We start from the raw sequence: 18591 nt of genomic DNA on the forward strand, positions 1-18591 counted from the left end.
GATGGCCGCCAAGGTTATTATCGTTATCGAAAACTAACGAAATAACGAAAACTAGAAGTGAAAAAACATTTTTGTTAACGGAAATAAAAAAAAAATAAAAAAAGGAAAACTAACCAAAACTGCAATGAGTGTTCACAAAACTAACTAAAATTAACTGAATTTATAACAAAAATGTGTTTAGTTTTCATTGATGTGTGCGTGTCATACAATAGTCAAGGGTGAAAATGAAGTTTAGTTTCCAGATTTTTTTCTTGCTGTCTCATTATGCCAGCAGGTGGCAGCACGTTAGTCGAGTCGTCTGTGTTGCTGCTCCGTCCACGCGCAGAATCATGTCAGGAAAAGTCGGGAGAAAGCGCCAGAGTCCAATTTGGTATTATTTTGAATATGACTGTGTTTTGGATAAAGCAAGTGTCTTGTAGTGGAAAGAGACAAATTATGAGGGGAAAAAATCCCACAAACCTTAAAGTGCACTTGAAAAGCTCACACAAGAAGGCTAAACTAGCTTACCTTGAGAAGGTAAGGGAGCACACTCAACCCTCATCCCCAGAAACAGACGCTAACCCCAGGCAAGGCAGCGTGATGCATCCCGAGACAACAGGTCTGGGATATCTACATAACTGTGTGAGTCAATTGCCTTCAAAAAGTTTATCAATTCACTTGAACCAAAATTATGAACACCCGGTGCTGCAAGAGTTAATAGTCTCATTGGGGCCAAGACATACATTTTATCGTTGCCTGGTATCAATGGTTGTTCATCTTCCCTATTTATTTATTTATTTAATTAAAGAACCCATAGGTGGGAATGTGAGTTGTCTGTCTCTGCGTGTTAGCCCTGTGACAGACAGGCGACCTGTCCAGGGTGCAGGGTATGGTAGCTGGAATAGCAACATACCCAAGGATAAGCAGAAGAGAATGACTGATATGATGAAACTGGGATTTTGTTACACTTAATTATTGCAAACACAACTAAAACTATAACTGAAACTAATCAAAACTAAACTGAAACTAAGGATTTTCAAAAAAATTAAAACTAAACTAGCAAACAACTGGTAAAAACTAATTAAAACTGATATAAAATTGAAAATCTGAAGTCAAAACTAAATAAAAATAAAGACTAATGAAAATTGCAAAACTATTAAAACCCTGATGGCCACCCCTCCCTGAGACTGGTTCTGCTGGAGGTTTTTTCCCATTAAAAGGGAGTTTTTCCTTCCCACTGTCGCCAAAGTGCTTGCTCATAGGGAGTCATATGATTGTTGGGTTTTTCTCTGTATCTATTATTGTAGGATCTACTGTACAATACTGTTGTTGTGATTTGGCACTATATAAATAAAATTAAATTGAACTGAAAAATTGATTGGCTGCTCCTTGGAAACAGAAGTTTTGAATAGTAGGTGGTTGATCGTGGCTGTGCTTACAGACAACAAAAAGACCCCAAACATTCATGTTAAAAACAAGTAATCACCACTGTAACAATATTTAAAAATTTCCAATCTAATTTTACTTATTTATGAAGCACATTTAAAACAACAAAGCTAACCACAGAACTGTATAGATAAAAGGAGGGTTATATAATAAAATATCAGATGCACTATGCACACATGGACACACACACATCAATAAATATATCAAACGGATTAAAAAAAAAAACAACCATTTAAGTAAGTGTCAACTCTTACTTTGGGTTGAAAGCCAAGAATAAAAATTAGTTTTAAGGTGTATTTTTAATAATGTGCAAGGTGGCCACTCATGCCAACTGTCACGGTCCTAACCCAGCATTTAGAGTTTTGTGATGTTTTGAGTTTTCTGTGAGATAATGATTTTTTCCCTTTGGATTTTGAGATGTAGCTCAGCATCCAGTCCTATCAGTATAATGTTGGCTTGTGCTTCAGTCTGTGTTCCTCATTAGGTTATGTAATCTTTAGTTATCATCTTTTGTGATCCTCTTCTGTTTCTCCAGTCAGTCATGTTTCCATGTTTATGTATCTCCTGTAACTGTGTCAAGTTCACATCTTAGTCCTGGTCTTTGTTTGTTATTTTCTGTTTTATTTCCTCATCCTGTGTGTTGTGTTTACCTCTGCTCTTTTTAGTCAGATTCCAGTCAGCTGTGTTCCCTGGTGTTTTCCATCTCCTGTAATTAACTACTGTGTGGTGTGTATATATTGTCTCAGGCTTCCCTTGCCCTTTGACGTGTATTCCCTCTCTAGACTGTCTGCTTTTTGTTTCGTGTGTTCCTAGTTAGATTCCTTAAGTTTATTCATTCATTCCTGGACTTTGTCATATTCCCTTTGTAAGCTTCAGCAATAAAGTGTTTTTTGAGTTTTACTTGGTGCTTTTGGAGTCCTTTGTTTAGGTCTTAACCTGCCTCCCCCACAGTCACCTTGTCACTAACATCAGCCAAACTCACTATACAGCTTCTGTGGCTGAAAAGCTGATCTCCTCATGTTCTTAAGTCCAGTCTTTAGGACATGGAGGAGTAACTGGTCAGCAGACCTCAGTGATCTCAAAGAGGCATACTATGTTAAGAGATCAGTAAGACATTTTGGTGCCAACCCACTAAAGAATTTAAAAACATAACATGAAATCTTAAAAATCAAAAATGGAAAGTTAAGCAAGACATTTTACATTTGGATAATCTGCTCTCATGTAACTAATTTACTAATCTATACACATATACAAAGAGTAAATCAGACTGCAAGGAGGATGATTAATGTGCTATTATAGTGTCCGTCACCAGTGGCAATAATTAACAAGCTCATAAAGTTGTAACTTTATAAAACATGTGCCCCCCAAGCAATATGCATTTCCTTACCCACAGATTAGAGGTTTTAACTTGAGTAATGACCACACCCATTTTTACAGACCATAAACACCATTAAACATTTACACTGACACATACTTCATCTCCACATGCACATCCAACATTCAAGGCTAGAGTCATCAGCCACATATTTTACTTTCCATCTGTAAGGACACTTAACATTAACCCTGGTGTGTGTGTGTGTGTGTGTGTGTGCGTGTGAGTTAGTATGTATGGAAGGCCAGACAAGGGCTCATTTTCTGTCTGTGTTTTTATTCATGGGGGGTGAGCTGGGAATCCAGACCTCTATCTGTCACACCCATCAACAACCGTGAACACGTCTACAACAGAAATCCTTGGGTCAGAAACTCTGGCCACAGCCCCAGAGAATCCTGTTCAGGATGAGGAAACCTGCCTGCTGGGAGTGATGTGTGCATGTGTGTGCAGCTTCTGGATGTGAGTAGCAGCCACCCTGTGTGACAGTAAGTTGATAGCTCTGTTCACCGTGCTTCTGTAGTCTGACAGACAGATTGACACAGCAGGACTGTGTATTTCAGCCATGTTAGTACAAGTTTCCTCTGGTTTCTTAACACTGGTTCTCACTGAGCCACTACAAGTTTCATTACCTGCGTGGCGTCACTCTGTCGCTGACAACACAACTTACTTGGGAAGGAAGCTGCAATGGATGCGTATGCTTGCGTAGATTTATTCATCTGTCTGCATGTAAATTCGGTGGAAGTATCATTTGGTAAATGGTAAATGGCCTGCATTTGTATGGCGCTTTTCTAGTCCTTAAGGACCCCAAAGCGCTTTACATTCACACACTGGTGATGGCAGCTACATTGTAGCCACAGCTGCCCTGGGGCACACTGACAGAGGTGAGGCTGCCGGACACTGGCGCCACCGGGCCCTCTGACCACCACCATGGGGTTAGTATCTTGCCCAAGGATATTTGGCATGCAGCCAGAAGGCAGCCTGGGATCGAACTACCGACCTTCTGATTAGTGGCTGACCTGCTCTGCCACCTGAGCTATTCACATGTTGTGTGAATCATATACAAGACCTGAAACCACCTTGAAACTATTGAAAATTAAATTCCTAAATATAGACACCTACATACTCAAAAGTTGCTGATGAGCAAACTGTAATTCTACTCATTTTCTGCTTATACTTTCAATCACTTTCCAAAGTTCATGGCCATGAGTGATAGTACGAAGACTAACCAGTAAATCATTAACTTTATTGTTTCAGCTACAGTCAAAGCTGCACTACCCTTAACCTGCCCCTGCTTTCTCTCTTTGCCACAACAGATAGTTACAATGATTTAGAGGTGCTAGGTCTTATCCCCACCACTTTTCATTTTACTGCAACCCACCCCAGCATAAGCTGGAGGTCACCACTCAAATGAAGTGGATCACATCATCCACAAAAAGAAAAGACAGAATATTGAGTCTGCCAAACCTTCCACCCTTTGGCTATACCTAGAAATTCAGGTGACAAAGAGCAGCCCTGAGAGAATTCAGAAAATACAGACTTATTGTTGGTAATGACAGCCATGCTCTCACTATGGTTTTACAAGGTATGAATAACCTGTAAGAAGTCCGACACCTTAAAAGTCTGGAAGCACAGACCACAGAACACCCTGAGAGACATGACGTTTGACCATGTCTCTCAGGGTGTTCTTCGGGGTCTGAGAGACCCCGAAGAGGTCTCTCAGAATCAACAATCAACAAGTCTACTGCTTGGGCAAACTCTGACTGCCTCAAGAGCCCCGAAGAGGTTGATGCTTGTCTGATCTGTGTGGTGGTCCAGTGTTATACAAACAGGATGGGATTAAGCAGAACTGAGGAGATCTCAGTATAATATATTATACAAAAGAGTACAGTACCTCAGCATACAATATCAGAAGGTATTCTTGTCGGTGATTAACTACGCCCCCATGTGAGTTAAGCAGCACTTTAGCCTGACTGCAACATGTGGGCAGAACATCCCTTCCCTCTCCTTAGCAACCTGACAACTTGCCTGAATCGCTTTGAGGATGACCAAAAGTCTGTTTCAGCTACTGCCAAAGCTGCACTACCTTTAACCTGCCCCTACCTGTTGGCCACCACAAATTCCCACAACCTAACTAAGCACAGGAGGATTATTTCCTCAGCCTCTTCATGGCTGACTTGACATCTGGTGTCCAACATCTATTTCAGGGGTTACCAACAAACAGCACCTTGCAGCGACCTCGGCGATGAAGGTATGGAGCATGGCCAACTCGGTGTGTGAATACAAGAACACTATGTGCCAAAAAACTAAAGACTCACATAGTCGTGTGGATTACAAGCTTTTCTGTTCCAAATCATCACATAAAAGAGCTTCAAAACATCTCTGAATTGAACATTACTTGTTTTCCTGTCAACACATCTTGCTGATGAGCCAAGCAATGAAATGTTGACTAAAATATTGAGCTGCTCAGCTGCAAAGTACAAAAAAACGCATTTGCTGTCTTTGATGTGTGCATTGTTTTGTTTATTTTTGAATTGCTGATTTATTAGACACATTTTCACAGTTCTTTAGATGATGTGAACACAGGGAAATGCTAATTGTGTTTACTTACTAGGATGTCTTGTTTGAAACAGGGTACCTTTCATTGGGAATTTTACATGACTGATAACCTTGAAGGCTGATTCATCCGCTTGTCTCATCTGTAGGGGTTTTCACAAATGCAATGCAGACATTATTAGGAATACAAATGTCTAAATCAGCAGGATGACAAAAATTATAATGAACTCTATCTTGCAGCTCCCTTGTGTAATGACCGACTGGATTCAAACTCAGCACAAATTCACACAGTGAGTGGGAGTAAAGTGTCCTATAGTGGGAATCCATCTAAGATGGAAAATCCCTTGTTGTGCTCTACATGTGAGAAAGAGCAACATGATTTGGATTTTGTCCAGACCTCATGTGTGAATGCAGATTTTCTTTCCACTCGTTTTTGTTTCTTTCTAACTGTTACAAAGAGTCAATAATGTGCAACAGCCTTTATCTGGATTCAAGGCATAATCGACAAACCTTTTCAAGCTAATACAGAAAGTACATTCAAAGGGGTGAAAGTAAATAGGTAATGCAAACTGCCAGATGCACAAGCAATACTGACATGCCAGAATGACCTTTATCGATAACCAATAGAACACGCTAATGATTGTGGGAGTTAAGGGCTGATGTTTGATGGCAGTATACACATCCAGGATTTCTGAAGATCTGAGTAAAAAAGGTCAAGGCCCTATCATGGTTGCTAATTGCTGCTGCTAATAACATAAATCTATAATGGTGTGGCTAAAGAAGATCAATGACCACAGACTGACACTGTACCTAATGAATCCTCTACTGACTCGAGGAGAGAAATGAGGTAAGAGACCGAACTCACAGTTAGGGCTGAGTTCAAGTCCAATCTCCTCTTCTAATAAAGAAAGATATGTAAAAATGCATGTGTGTGTTCACACAATCTGTATATAGCTTCCTAGTTGGTTGTATGTGCCTACAAGTTGTCATTTGTGTATATGTGCATGTGTGTGTGTGTGTGTGTGTGTGTGTGTGTGTGTGTGTGTGTGTGTGTGTGTGTGTGTGTCCTTGCTCTGGATCATGTCTGTGATCCCAGGTGGGCTTTAGGGGTGGAGCAGCAGAGCAACAACAAAAAAAGATGCAGCACCAGGAAAGAGAAGAAGGTAGACACTCTCTCTTTCATCTCTCTTTCATCCCACCTTTTCAAGGAAAGGAAAGAGAGTTTATTCCACTGTTCTCTCACCCTCTCTCTCCTCCTCTGTCCTGCTCTCAGATGCCTTTTGATGCCTTTCAAGTCAACCAAATGTGCTTTCCGGCTGCCATGCACTCTAACAGAAAGGCCTGTGTGTAGTGTGGGCTTTGGCACAGTGCCTAATTACTTTTAAGTCATAGACAGGTAGGCGGAAGACGGAGGTAGTTGTGTGTGTCTTTGTCTGCATCATGTGGGCTTTAAGCTGAGTTGTTCTCTACCACCCTGCTTTTTAGTTTTATGGGATTTACGAGCTAGCCTTTCTACCCAAAGGCAGTTTTGGCATTTTGCCACCATAAGACAAAAATACTACTGTACGTGTTGGGCCAGACATAAACCACTGACAGAAGATCACCAATATACTGGCATGATATGTAATAAGCAGATGGCACATCTGATACCACAGATACAGTATTTACTCCAGGTCAGCCACCAAGTGATGTAAAATTTAGAATAGAATAGAACAGAATACAATACAATATTGTGTTCTTGAATAGTTGGTGCTCCACACCAACTGTGTCAGAATAAAATATAGATAGTAGACAGCAGAAATAAATAGGTAGTGCAAAGAAAAGACTTGGTCTGACTAGAGTATGTGTGAGTGACCTGAGTGATGAGGGTAACTCAGACCATGGCTCAGATTGGTGAGGTTGGTGGGCATGGGTGGGGTGTGGGGTGATAGTGGTTATTGACGGTCAGAAAGGCCCAGGGAAAGAAGCTGTTTGACAGGTGGAGGTGTGGAACTTGACTAGCCTGAGGCACCGACCGGGTCAAACAGATTGTGGGCGGGGGTGCAGGGGGGTCACCTGCGATGGCCCTGGTTTTCCTGAGACGGGAGGATCTGGCGATAGTCTCCAGGGGTGGCAGAGGGCAGTGAATGACCTTTTTTGGCGGTGTTAATTACTCTCTGCGCCGCCTTCGTGTTTCAGTTATGGCTCATGTGTATCAAACAACCAGGAATCCACGAAGTGCAACTGCTGCTGGGCCTTCTTTACCAGAGCATTGCTGTTGTGGGTCCAGGTAAGATCTGCCCAGAAACGAAGGTTGACAGATTCTACCCATTCACCATTTATAATGAGAAGGGAGTGGACCTGTCTGAGCCTTCTGAAGTCTATTATGAGTTCTTTTGTTTTAAGGACGCTCAGCTTCAGGTTATTTTCTAAGCACTAGTGGCTATGACAAATAAACTGAATTATCTGCTTTTGCACAAGGCAGTACTGAAAGATTAATGGTCATTGGTAAAGTTCATATTTGGGTAAAAAAAAAAAGAGAAAGAAACCTTATGTTTATTTGTGCCATGTGTTTGTTTTCAGCATCATCTTATTTATACGAGCTGACAGAAACAAAGGTCACTGACTCAACACAAAACAAGGATGTGAAGAATAAACACTCAAAACCTCATGTAGGCTTGTGCATGAAGCATAAAAAAATAATCTTGTAACGACTTAAGCATGATGCTAACAAAATTAGTTTTTGTGGTGGCACAGTGAATTGTTATAGTGAATTGCAGGCAGTGTTTTCCCGAGTTAAGCCTTTAAACATGGAAACATCCTCTATGCTGAAATGTCCTTGAGCAACACCAACAGACTGCAGAGACTTTCACTCCAAAGTTTAATAAACAATCACATTATTATGTGAAAGGGCTTTACAAGCCACTGCTGTTTCTTATTTTCTCCCTCTGTCTTTCTGTCTGATCAGGAGGAGGAGTGGCAGCTACAGGACAAGTCTGGACATGATGGAACCCCCCCCCACTCCCTCCTTTCCCCTTCCTCTCTTCCCTAAATCATTTCCCTCATTCCCTTCGTCCCTCCTTCCTCTTCTCAATTTAAGCGCAAACCACAGACTTGCTGTGGAGGTTTCCATGACAAACATTACTAATTGGGGATCATTTTCATTTTGCTTTTTTCAATCATGTCTGGCAAAAGTGACGTGTGTGTGTGTGTCTGTGTGTGTGTGTGTGAGAGAGAGAGAGAGAGAGGGAGAAAGAGAGAAAGCCACAGAAGGGAAGCACTGTTAAGTCTCTGTTTTGATATAAAACCTCTGGCTCATCAGACAGACAATATGAGCTCAGTGCAGCTAATAAATGCAATATTACAAGTGCTATACTGCTTTCAGAAAATGAGCAGTTGTTCCGGAGCAGCAGGTTGGCGGCAGCAGGGTGCATCGCCACTGCAAGTGACCTCTGATCCTGCTGGGCTCCAGTCCACACACAGCTGGTAACTGTGGGTTGTTGCTTACAGTCATAAAATCTCACATCAGTATTTCCTGATTCATTTACTCACAGTTTCCCACTGGCTCATTGAAATGCAATATAGTAATTCAATATACTGATACTTACAGATATCACATTTGTGAAATAGTGAGCACTTTTATCAGACAGGCTCACAAAAGCTAGAAAAAAAAACTTTGTTGCTCCAGGTTGAGGACAGGAGAGAACACAGACATTTTCTAGTCTAATTTAGTGCCTATATGCTTTTAGCTGGCACATTTCAAAGACAGCAAAGCTGGTTTGGTTTAAACATGTAACCACAATTAATGAAAAAAGCAGATCCCAAGTATTTCTTTAAAATACAATGAGATTTTATGTCACATGCATATTTTGGTGAGGTTTGAGGGGTTACATAAATAAAGTAATTAAAGAAACCTTCGTTGAGGAAAGAGTGCATTCATGATGGGACAGAAATATTTAGAGGAAATATAAATGATCTGCTTAAGTCATTTAGTCATTCCTAGGCTGCAGTTTACCAAAGTGTTTTTTTTCTTTAAGTCACATCATTTCAAAATTAATGCAACTGTTGGATATTTTTTTTGTCGTTGTAATTTTTGCAATTAGTAAGGTGAAATTGTTAAAGTCTCTAAACAAAAATACATGTTTATTTGTAATATTTATATATTTCTTGATTGTAATTCCTTTATGGTAGACTTGAATTTTCAAGACTTAAAAAGTGCCGAAACACATTTAAGAACAAAGGCATATCATACCCTCAACATCTACCCCCTTGTGTGCCTGAAAGCCATATATCTAAGCTCAGAGAGCACAGACTTCTGACAAACAAGCTGGCTGTGCGTGTGCGTGTGTGTGTCAGCGTGCGTGAGTGTGTATAGCTGTACTGTATGTATATGTGTGGGTATCTAATGATCCCTGTGTCGCCTTCTCGGTGTCTCCCACACCTCCCCTTCTCATTAGCGGTGACGCCTGAGTGGATTAACCGCACGCGTGCACACGTACGTGCACGGTAACACACACGTCCACCCCAACCGCTAACGAAAGTAGAGCTCATCAAAGAGAATCTATCCACCCTGGTTTAGAAAAGACAAACTGTCATAAAACTCGGATTTGTACTCAATGCAAACCAGAAGCCCCTTTCTGGCAGGAGGCTGGGTATGTGGGTCCATGTGTGTGTGTATATGTATGTGTGACAAAGGCAGGAGCTCGGAAACAATATGTATTTATTGTTTTTGTGTTAAGGCCAGTGTCTTTCTGTGTGGGTTCAAATGATGTGTTATATCATCGCAGATTAAACTAATTTGGTAAGTAACTGAGAGAGGGGAAAAAAAGCAGAGAGGAAAGGAAAGAAGAAAAAAACTTGAATGAAAAGAAATAAAAGGATGATGAATCGCAGGAAGAGAATGAAAGGAGAACTCACTTGATTAGAACAATAAATATAGTCACAATACACAGCTCTACTCAAGACCACATATCTTCTCTTCTAATCAGATATTTCCTGTGCAGGCTCATAGATAGAAGAACAGACTCAGAGCCGAGCCAGAAGGATGGAAAGAAAGTGAGAACTTAATACAACCAACACCCAGCACAAAATGAGAGTGAAGTCCTGGTAACTGTAAACCAGATGGACATGATCTAACATCTCCTGTCATAATGTGGGGGGGGGGGTGTTTTCCAATCATTCTGATTGAAAGAGACACTCCAGACTTTTGTTTTATAACCAGGAACTGTTCTCTAGTACATTTTCAAAAAAATATAAATCCACTGCCTGCTGTAAGCAATTCAGCAATGGAAGAAGGCCAGCCAGGATTTAGCTGTTAGCATTAATCTAAAACTTTGCCCATACTGTAAGTCACACCAACAAAACTGCGCGAGACAGGTTTAAACAGAAACAATCAACAAACCTAAGGAAGCACAGTTATTTGTGTTGTAGCCGAAGAACCAAATTTGCTGTTTGATTTGATCTTTTGGCACAGATCAGAATCAAAACCATGCAGATTCTCCAGACCACGAGCCAACAGCAGTCAAAGCGTTACATACAAATAACAGATGAGAAAGCGCATGATGCTGTGAGGAAAACAGAGGTGGATTACAACAGTGTGACAGACAGAGAACAGATATCACTGTCAGGCCTCCGGTTAGGATTCAGTAAAAAACTGGGAGCAATGCAGCGGATGTACTGCTGGGGTGATATGGGCTGCTTGGAAGTGTGACAAGAAGAAGCAGAGCCACGGATGAGCCTAAGAGCTGGAGAATATCCAGCTCCAAATAAAGAGACAAAAGAAGGAAATAGAGTTTGTGATCCTACCTTTCTTGGTTTTCTTAGATGGCTGTTTCTTCTTAATGAACTTGGTCGCCTCCTGTGGAACTTCAATCTCCTCCCCATCACCAGCCAGCTCTGCTATGGGCTCAACACCTCCTGAGTGAAAGATATGAAGGAAAATCATTACAAAAATAAGTTCAACAAGTCTTTTTTTCCTTCTTTTTTTCTTAAAAACACATTGTTATGACACACAGTGTCTGTGAAGATAAAGTTTGCTTTCAGTTTTGATCCTCTGAGCTGCAAAGCCATTGGGTTGCCAGAACAACATAAATCTTTGTATCCAAGGAGCAGCACAGTTGCGGTCCTGATTAGATTGTCAATGTATGGAATAACTAGGAATTCCTATATTATTTCATTACATTCATTACTTAGTAACTAATGTGTTCTAAATACAAAGTAGCTAATCCTTCCCTACACATTAAAAGCATAAGTATGTCTGCATGTTTTTCCCAAACTCCTAACCCTAGACAACATGTTCAAACTTGATGAAATCTAGCCCATATACTGCCTAGGGTACACAGATCTGTAATATCTATATTGCAATCGATCAAAATATTTACTTCAAATACATTGCAGTTATTCTGTGTATTTGTATCCACAAACTGCATGATCGAGGGAATGTACTATCATTTTTATGCACGTAAATCCAACCTAATGTTTGAATGTTCGTGTACATGTGATACATATAAAAATTTGCATGTTTTGTCCAATGAACGATTATCAACATAAAACTCTGCAAGTGGTTGCTGCAAACGATGGGTGTGGCTGTTTTTTCAGTCATTTCCATCTTAATTTATCCATCCATCCATCCTTTTCCGCTTATCAAATTCAGGGTCGCATGGGGGCTGGAGCCCATCTCAACTGTCTTAGGGCAAGAGACGGGGTACACCCTGGACAGCAATTTAGAATCACCAGTTAACCTAACCCCACCAATTGAATGTCTTTGGCCTGTAGAAGCCATTTATATGTTACCCAATTAAAGCCCCTATGATTGGTAATAATCCAAGTGTTATAGTGTCTGACCTGTAACAAAATGTTGCACCAAATCACATTTCATAGCAATTGGGTAATAATTAAGCTATTTAGTCTTATGTTTTCTATTTAAATCAACATTTACAAATAACAGAAAAGACATGTATAACAATCAGCGGAAGTAGCTGACGAGACAGGACTCATACCATATTTAAGATGTCACCGTTAGCATTCTTTTCCTATAAGTTGAACATTGTTTTTGCATTTTCATTTCTAATGGTTTATAATGATTCCGAATTGTTAATAACGTTATGTAGGCCTGCTGCTATGTAGCAGGCAAAAGGTGGAGGCGAATGCAGGACACGAGAGACAGCTTTAATGCTAAAATTGAACAAAATACAGAACAAACTCCGAGTAGAAACAAGGCATCCAAAAACCAGAGAAACACAGCGCTTAAATACACAAAACTATGGGGAATGAGGGAGGACGTGACAGAACTGAGACAAACTGAGAGAATAAATACAAGGTGATGAGGGGAAACAGGAGACACCTGGGAGGACAGCTGAAACTAATTGAGAAAACACGCAAAGGCATGTAAAACTAAATACAAAGCATAAGAGACAAAAGACTAACAAAATAAAACGGAAAGTAATTAAACACGAGAACAAATATGCATACTTGACAGAGAAAACACAGGAGGGCAGGAAAACGAAATGTAAGTGCAAATTATAAAAGGAGACTGAACCAGGACTGAGAATAAAATCATGAAGAGAAAGGAGCCAGAATACAAAACTGAAAGTGCCCAGAACTACCAACAAACTAAAAGCAGAAAGACAAAGAAATGCAAATCTAAACCAAATGTGAACTACGAAACAAGAGTTATTTAACAATACGTTTTCTTGAAAATTTACATTTGTAAATGTACCAAGTCAAATCAAATCAAATCAAATCACTTTTATTGTCACATCACATGTGCAGGTACATTGGTACAGCACATGTGAGTGAAATTCTTGTGTGCGAGCTTCACAAGCAACAGAGTTGTGCAAAATACAATAATGTAAACAAGCAAAATACAAGAATGGCTACATCTGAAACTAATAAATATATGTACAATATATAATAGTATATGCATTTCTGGATGTGTATACTAAATATTTTTCTACGTGTGTGTGTGTGTGTGTGTGTGTGTGTGTGTGTGTGTGTGTGTGTGTGTGTACACATATTTTACAAATTAAATAGAGTAAACAATAAATAAAATATATAAAAATATACAGAGTTGAGACATGTGCAAAAGCAGGTGAATTCTGTACATTAATATGAATAGACATCTGACCAGCATATGACCAACACATATTTGCACCAACATATGTAATATAAACAAAATCTTTCAAGATGTTTCAGAGAAAGGTAAATGTAGCAATGAAATAACAGCATCAAACATCAGGTTTTAAAGTGTGTGTGTGTGTGTGTGTGTGTGTGTGTGTGTGTGTGTGTGTGTGTGTGTGTGTGTGTGAGAGAGAGAGAGAACCTGGATGTGTGAGAGGAGTGATTGTGTCTGCGTGACGAAATCCCTGCTAGAATCCCATGGATCAGTGTGGATTTAGGGAGCTCCTGAGGCCGATGAATTGGACGCCTTGTCTCTCTCTGTCCTACCTCACAGTCTCCTCATCAAGCCTCCCCCTCCCTTTCCATCCCTCCCTTTTTGTCTCCTCTTCATCGCTTCTTCATTCCTCTACTCCCCTCTCTGTCTCCTCTTCCTCTTTTTATCCCTGTCGCCATCTGATCTTTCGTTCTTTCCACTCCTTTACTTCTTTTTGTCATTCTCTGTCCACTCCTCATCCCTTTTTCTTTTCTTCAGTTCCCTTCTTTTTCTGTCTCCTTCCAACTTTATTTCTCATCCTCCCATATTCTGATCCTCGTTCACTTCCTTCCTTCCTATTATCCTTTCCTCTCTCCCCATTTCTGCGGCTCCCTGAGGAATCTGTCCAGTTTCACGGTACTTTCATTTAATGTGCACGCCACACATTGTTCCTTTGTCTTGTGTGTGTGTCTGTGCATGTATGAGAGCAGAGTGTGCGTGTGTGTGTCTGCCATTGCGTCTACCTTAAGGTGTCTGAGAATGTGTGTGTCTCCATCTCCCCCACCGAGTCTACATCTGTGTGAGTATGTGTGAGTGCAGATTATCCTAAGTCCTCTCTAATATTTATCCTGGCCTTTTCTAAAGCCAATCTTGTTCTCTTTGGTGAGAGCACAGCCTGTGGCTTCACATGCACAGAGAGGCGTGCACACACACGCACACACACACTCCCAGTTGTTTGAAATGGGATATGCCTCACTCTTAATTGGGAAGGTGTTTTTCTAAGGCTGTCTTACAATTTCACGGGAATGTGTGGATCTGTGGGTGTGTGTATGTGTTTTAACCTCATTCTCACATCAACATAAGGTAAGGAAATAGCCCACCTCTGGAGCAACTTACTCTGAAACACACAGACTGTCTCTTACCACTGACCTCCAACACATTCCAGCCTGTCCCTCATTCTGTAAATAGTAGGTATTATACCACCTGGTTAGAGTTGTGACGTTGTGCTCTGTTACAGTTAGTCTATATTTATCTCATTTGATGAGCTATCAGTTTTAGAGAATCTTAAGATTTAGACTAGCAATAGAATATAGAATAGATGTAACTGCCTATTTAATCATTGTTTGGATAGGCCACCCACAAACTATAATAACAAGTATATAACTACTACTACTACTACTAGCAATAGCAGAAAAAGTGTAAGCATGAGTAGTATTAGCAGTATAAATAACAGTTATCATAATCTATACTTCATTCTGAATGGATTCCCAAATGGGAACGGCATGGTCAGCTCTTCTGCCTGTTAAAGACACAATGGAGCTTCTATTTTCTGTGCTTACCGGTACACAATAAATATCTACACAACTCCTGAATCTGAAAAAAAAAAACAAACCCAAAACAAATAGAAGTTTAGCGCTTATTAGGAGGTACAAGAAAAGTTTAGGAGACATAGTTGGGGAAATTGTCTGGGACGTTTGGAAAATGTGTTCAGCCTAAGAGACAATCTGAGCATTTGTGGATCTGTTTGTATATATATGGGAATGGTTTGGGTCACTTAACAACAATTTGAGGACAGCTTGAAGAAAGTTTAAGCCATTTTGTGATGATTTGAGACATTGTGGGACGGCGTGGGACCATTTGGGCCAGTCTGTGACAGTTTGGGGCTGCTTTAGGACAGTTTTGGAACAGTTTGGGCAGCTTGGTTGAGGGGTTAAGATGCTTTCAATAGACATTTCTTTCTTGGTTTGCAGTACGGAGACACCAGTGCATTCCTGCTTTATTCTGGGCTGCGGTTTGAAGATGGGGGTGATACTATGCCGCTGTGGTTACCAGCAATTTGGCTGTGGGCTTTTACGTTTCTTCCCCCCGTCAATATACATAATTGTACGCACATATATATAAATGTTCAGTACATTAGACCTGCACATTTCTGCACACACACAGCCTCAAAGCAACATTCTTTTGAAAACACACATCAAAATCCAGGAAGTGTGATTCTTTAAAAAAAGTTGTGTGCTTGAATCAGACACCTGGTATCTTTTGTCTAGTCTTCACAGTCTAAACTTACAAACCACATATGAGTACGGCAAAAGCACCTCGAAAAAAAACCCCATTATGAGTCGTTCCCGCAAACATTTTTTTTCTACTGCAATAAAATCACTAAAAACTAAAAACAAATGTAAACAAGCAATTTTAGGCAACGAATATTTAACAGCTCAGGAAAGAATACTTATAGTTTTCTGCCTAAAAAACAAAGTCTAACTCGAAGTGTGAATTACTAAACAAATTTCAGTAAACTGTTCAATCTCTTCTAAAAATAGAACTCTGCTGTTTTATATATAGCATTGTGGAGGAAAACTCTTCAATTTGAACACCACAGCAAGAGAACAAAGACAGCTGAACAAGAACACACACAAAACATGACCTACACTTACACACAGTGCATGTAGTTCAATCTCTGCTGTGTCTTCTGACCTTCCACGTGCACACACAGACATACATGTGTGTGCATGCTCATGCAAACACAGCCCATCTTTTCCTCTCTCTTTAAGTCTAAAATAGATGCAGGCCCCAAACCACAGCTACCAGTGGAACACTGTGAAAATAACTGCGACACACTTGTGCTATAGGGGTGTGTGTGTGTGTGTGTGTGTGTGTGTGTGTGTGTATAGAGTGTCTGCTTGCTTTAACTGGACTGTGAATATAAGCAATCTCTTCTGAGTTCATTAGGAGAGGAGTGTAAAAGAAAGAAAAAAGTGAGGATGTTAAAATGCTAAATGCTAGAAATAAAACAGGGTTTGATTCATTAGTGAAACATGGGGCATAACGTAAAAAGAGAAGAGAAACAACAACAGCAGTGTACAACAGAATAAGATAAACAAGAGATCAGCCATTGATTAAAAAAAAGACTAATATACAAGATGAACTGCAGATTCCTCAGTGAAGAAACCACCAGAATAAACAGGACATAGCACACAGATGGGATTGACGACAATAATGAGTTTTTTGTGGAAAAAAAATATTGCTCATGCAGTCAAATAACTCTTCATCTTGTCATCTTGTTTAGATAGTGTATGTATGTGTGTGGGTGGGAGCAGGCATCTATATACACACCTCTTTAGCTGAAGGAAGAGCTATGCTGACAGCGCGCTGACTAATGAACCATGTGATAAACAGTCCTGATTTCAGCAGGTGTGTGTATGTGTACAAAGTACAGCTGCTGAAGCTTCAAATTGGTCCAAATGATGTCATCAGGGTAAGACACAAGGTCAAATGACGCAGCGAGAAACATATAGACAACAAGAGATACGGTGGGATACATGTTAGCCAGATAAAACTACACACCCAGTTGGAATATACTAATGTTCCTAATATGTCCTTTATGTATTGATATACTGTAATTGTTATATCTGGCTTGCATATGCTACTATACTACAAGATTTAGATCTATACTTCACAGACTACAGTACGCAGAAACCAATAAACCAAAACATACAGTGGAACAAGTCAGATCAATGGTTACAGTAAAACTAGATTAACCTTTTTAAAAAACTGCTGGTTTGTGTTTCTAAACATTGCCGCCTGTGTAAATAGCAACCGGTAATTAGTAACTGGAATACTAGTATTTATAGTGTATATGGGATATGCATCACCAGATTTCTCTGAGCTCCCACTCCACGGCCCGTTCCACCTCCTGTAATTTTCCAGTAGCTGAAGTGACGTCCAGAACAAGAATTTATTACAAGAGAGATATTTCATTATCCATTGACCAAATGGGCTCTATTCTCATTAAGTGCTCAACTCATTCATACATTTTGCATACTGCAACAGATTTTATTTTTTTAAATGAAATCCACGAAGATTTTAAAGTTTGCCTTCAACCAGATTTTGAGCATTTGACCAACCAGCATGAACCAAACCTGGTCCTCCCTTCTCTATACTTCTGGAAAAGACAAGCAGAGACGATAATGTGCTTAGAAGTGTGTGTGTGTGTTTTGTTGGGTTTCCCTACCAATGAAGTGAGACTTATTGTGCGGTATTTCAGTGTGTATGCGTTTGTGTGTGTTTCTGTGGTCTTGGAGTAAAACGGTTGCTGTCGGTGTTGTTGGAAACGTAAACAAGTGTGCATGTTTACGGCCGGGTGAAAAAGCAACATCTGACAGGGTTAGCGAACGCCTGTTTACTGCAGTGCAGCGTGTGTGTGTGTGTGTGTGTATGTGGTGTCTACATCTGTGTCAATTTTGGCAGAAGACCAAAAGAGAAAGGAGAGACCGCATGACAAGAAAACGTAAATACAAACACATTCACTCTCTCCTCTCTCTGTCTTTCTCTCACACACACACTTTATTGACCGACTTCGGCTCCACTGAACTATGCGCCGAATTACTGTAATCACTATAATCACTTATAAACATGCCTTTAACACTTTATAGACCTCTTTCTCTGTTTCTCTCTCTAACACACACACACACACACACACACACACACACACACACACACACACACACACACACACACACAGTACAGTACTAATTCTCAAAAACAAATGGATCCACAAATCTCATGGTGTAGGTGGAGGATTACAACTTCCTCATGTGGCCATGCACATTTACACGTTTACCTTAAAACTGCTGGACAGTAAGTGTCAGCAGCACTGACTCTGCAGTAAACTCAAATGAGCTGATTTAACATCTGGCAAGGGAACAAGAATTTAAACTAAACACTGCGGCTATGACTTGCATATTCATACACTGATTAATTATGCTGATTAAAGTGCGTTGTCCCTAGACCCTAGAATGTGCATAAATAAAAAGCAAACAAGCAAACATGGTCCTGGAAAACCATTTGGCACCACCAGGCACTGTCATGTCCCCTATGCTATTAGGCCACA

At 40.2% G+C, this 18591-nt stretch overlaps 1 protein-coding gene across 3 annotated transcripts in view; it reads right to left on the reverse strand.

The window, feature by feature from the left end:
- Positions 1–18591, reverse strand: part of bbs9 (Bardet-Biedl syndrome 9) — a 174807-nt gene that overhangs the window by 52652 nt on the left and 103564 nt on the right. For all 3 annotated transcript variants that reach the window (XM_085472091.1, XM_085472089.1, XM_085472090.1), the window contains one exon: positions 11135–11245. In XM_085472091.1, the coding sequence (XP_085328217.1) occupies positions 11135–11245 (111 nt within the window). The remainder of the gene's footprint in view (positions 1–11134; positions 11246–18591) is intronic.

This window comes from Copadichromis virginalis, linkage group LG11 (assembly GCF_057382275.1).
Source record: "Copadichromis virginalis isolate Kocher_CV1m ecotype Utaka linkage group LG11, C_Virginalis_male_GT1.1, whole genome shotgun sequence".
Classification (NCBI taxonomy): Eukaryota; Metazoa; Chordata; class Actinopteri; order Cichliformes; family Cichlidae; genus Copadichromis; species Copadichromis virginalis.